At 51.3% G+C, this 2,611-nt stretch overlaps 1 protein-coding gene across 3 annotated transcripts in view; it reads right to left on the bottom strand.

The window, feature by feature from the left end:
• Nucleotides 1–87: 87 nt before the first annotated feature.
• The window catches only part of ambra1b (autophagy/beclin-1 regulator 1b), a 16,864-nt gene continuing 14,340 nt past the window's right edge, over nt 88–2,611 (bottom strand). For 2 of the 3 annotated variants that reach the window (XM_017439861.3, XM_017439862.3), the window contains one exon: nt 88–2,236. In XM_017439861.3, coding sequence (XP_017295350.1) covers nt 1,755–2,236 — 482 coding nt within the window. In that variant the 3' untranslated portion in view covers nt 88–1,754. Of the gene's footprint in view, nt 2,237–2,260; nt 2,610–2,611 lie in introns of those variants that run through there. The other variant, XR_005233736.1, reaches the window with a different exon arrangement.

Genomic DNA, 2,611 nt, shown 5'->3' with positions numbered 1-2,611 from the left:
GTCAGTCTGGACTTCCTGTTTGATCCTGTTAGAGGTGGGATTTTCACAATAAGAGCGTGTGTGAAACAAAGTGAGCGGCAGTCGGTGGTTTTTTTCAGCTTTTAATCTACGACCCCCTGAGTGTTCTTACATCAGACATGTTCTTATTTTCCTTCGATGGTTTCAGAAAGAAAAGAAAATCTTCAGGATCTCAGAGAAACTCAAAGTTCTTTAATTACATCTCGTCTGAAGTCCACAGCGGTACCGTTCTGCAGGTTTTCACTCCACAACCCGAACACACACACACACACACACACACACACACGTTACAGTTCTAAAATGTTCACTGATCAAGTAAAGCCAGGAGGAACAGCTGCTGCTTCATCGACTCGGTACCAGGAACTCCAGCAGCTTCAGGCGGGTCTGACAGTTCGGGCAGAACCCAGAACCTGCAGATCACCCACCAGAACCGGTGGTCCAGTTGTTGCTTCTTCAGAACCAGGTTCAGGTTTCATTCTGCTGCTCTTTGAAACTCAAAGCCTGATTCGGCTCAAGTCTGGTTAAACTTCCCATGATGCTTTGTGGGCTGAAGGTCCTTCCAGCATCTTTCGGTACCTTTTGGACCGGCGCCTGATGTTTGAGGTCGTACCAACAATCAGTCACGTGACCAGGCGAGATCAGTCCATAATTTAACCGCTGTGGAGGAAACAAACCGGGTCAGAACCAGGACCCGGCTCGGGCTGCTGCAGAGAAGGTTTCTGAGGGTTTATTCTGGTCTCCAGGAGCCCAACAGAACCCAACAGAACCGTCAGCTGCAGCAGTCCGTTCCTTTATTATTCCTTCTAACGATCCAGACGTTCCTGTCAGCGGTTCTCCAGTTTCTGTGGGTTCTGCCTGTGATCTGAATCAGGAACAAAGACTCCATCTGTTCTCGTTTCTTTACCTGAGGAGCTGAAAACAGAAAACTGGAGTTCTGCTCCTTCGTGGCCACATGAATGTTTCCATTCACCTAAAAACACGACTTCCAGATCATGTTTACTTTAGGACTGAAACAACTGATTCTGTTCTCCACTGGTCTTCAGACAGAAAACCTGCAGAACGTCTGGAGAACCTTTGATCCGGATCATGAGAAGGAAAATATAAAGACATGAGTGGAAAGGAGGTTATTTTACACATAAATACAGTTTTTTCACACATGATGGATGAAAGTCATTCATTAAAAACATCTCACCCACACACACACACACACACACCTGTTCAGGCCTCATGTAGCACCAAACACACTGTAGTGCAACTGTGTGTTTTTAGGGGCGGGGGGGTGGAACAGTTTGTTGCTCCCCCTCAAACCCCCGACAGGAAATGGTTCCCCTTGTTTACAGACTCTGTCTCTGTCTGATGAGGTTCAGTTTGTCCCCTCCGTCCCTTCAGTCTGCAGTCATTTCTGTCCTCTAGTGTCCAATGTCCCCCCCCCTTCCTGGTTTGAGACTTCAGTCCAGACAACACAGACACGCTCCGTCACGACTTCACATCGAGTTCAGCGTCTCATGGCACCAAGTGCAGCATGTTTTAGGAAATGTGTGAGGAAACCCTCCCCCTTGTCACCCCCGCTCTTCCTCCCCTCCTCCAAGATGTCAGCCCATCAGGTGGAAACTCTGATGAGGAATGATCTCGTTTGGGTTCAGATGTGTAACGAAGAGCAGGGAGGAAGAGGAGGCAGGGGTCAGACAGGCAGCACCCATTTCTTTAAGGCTCTGAGGAGTTGGCCAATCAGAGGACTACCTGCTGTAGGGGTCACCAGGGTAACTGTTCGGCCCCCCTTCGCTGCCGGGGAGGGGGCTGTGAGAGGAGGAGGAAGATGATGAGGAGGAGGGGGACGACAGCAGCAGGGAGGAGGATGAAGGACCCGGCGGGGAGTCGTCATCCGTCCGTCCTCCGTCGAACACGTCGTCCATGTCCACCGTCACCGAGAGGGTCGGAGGCGGGGGGCCCCGCAGCACCGAGGGGCCCCAGATGGGCGGGGCCAGGAGGAGGGGCTGCGAGGAAAGGTCGGCAGCCGGCCTGGAGGCCCCGGGGCCGGTCTGCGAGCCGCGGTGGATCCGGTGGCTGACAATGATGTTGTTCCCGAACCCGCCCATGGACGCCATGGTGGTGCTCTGCTCCCGCTGCACCACCGCCGTCATGCCGCCCTCGGCGATGAGCCGCCGGATTCGGGCCAGAGCGTCCTCACCGGAACCGAACTCTGCCGACTCGACCGGACCTGAGAGGACCGACAAGATTCAGGCATCGAAAGCTGAGAGCTGTTTTATTAAAACAGGAAACAGGAAACAGACGCGGGTCGTCGCTTTCACAAGATTTTAAAGTTAAAGTTTTAAAGGAAGTTTGTCCAAAAACTAAATAATTTTACTGAAAAACAAAATCAGTTGTTGAGAAAACTACGATAAATCTATACCTGTGCAGCACACAGACAGTTTCAGTTTTTAATGTGTTGAACAGTTAAACCCTCAGCAGAGACGGGTTAGTTAATGAAGGCGGGTCAGAATGGGTCAGTTAAAGCAGACGGGTCAGTTAATGAAGGCGGGTCAGAACGGGTCAGTTAATGCAGGACGGGTCAGTTAATGAAGGCGGGTCAGAA

This window comes from Kryptolebias marmoratus, linkage group LG11 (assembly GCF_001649575.2).
Source record: "Kryptolebias marmoratus isolate JLee-2015 linkage group LG11, ASM164957v2, whole genome shotgun sequence".
Taxonomy (NCBI): Eukaryota; Metazoa; Chordata; class Actinopteri; order Cyprinodontiformes; family Rivulidae; genus Kryptolebias; species Kryptolebias marmoratus.
Note: the sequence above shows the minus strand (reverse complement) of the source record. Positions and strands in the feature narration are given on the sequence as shown.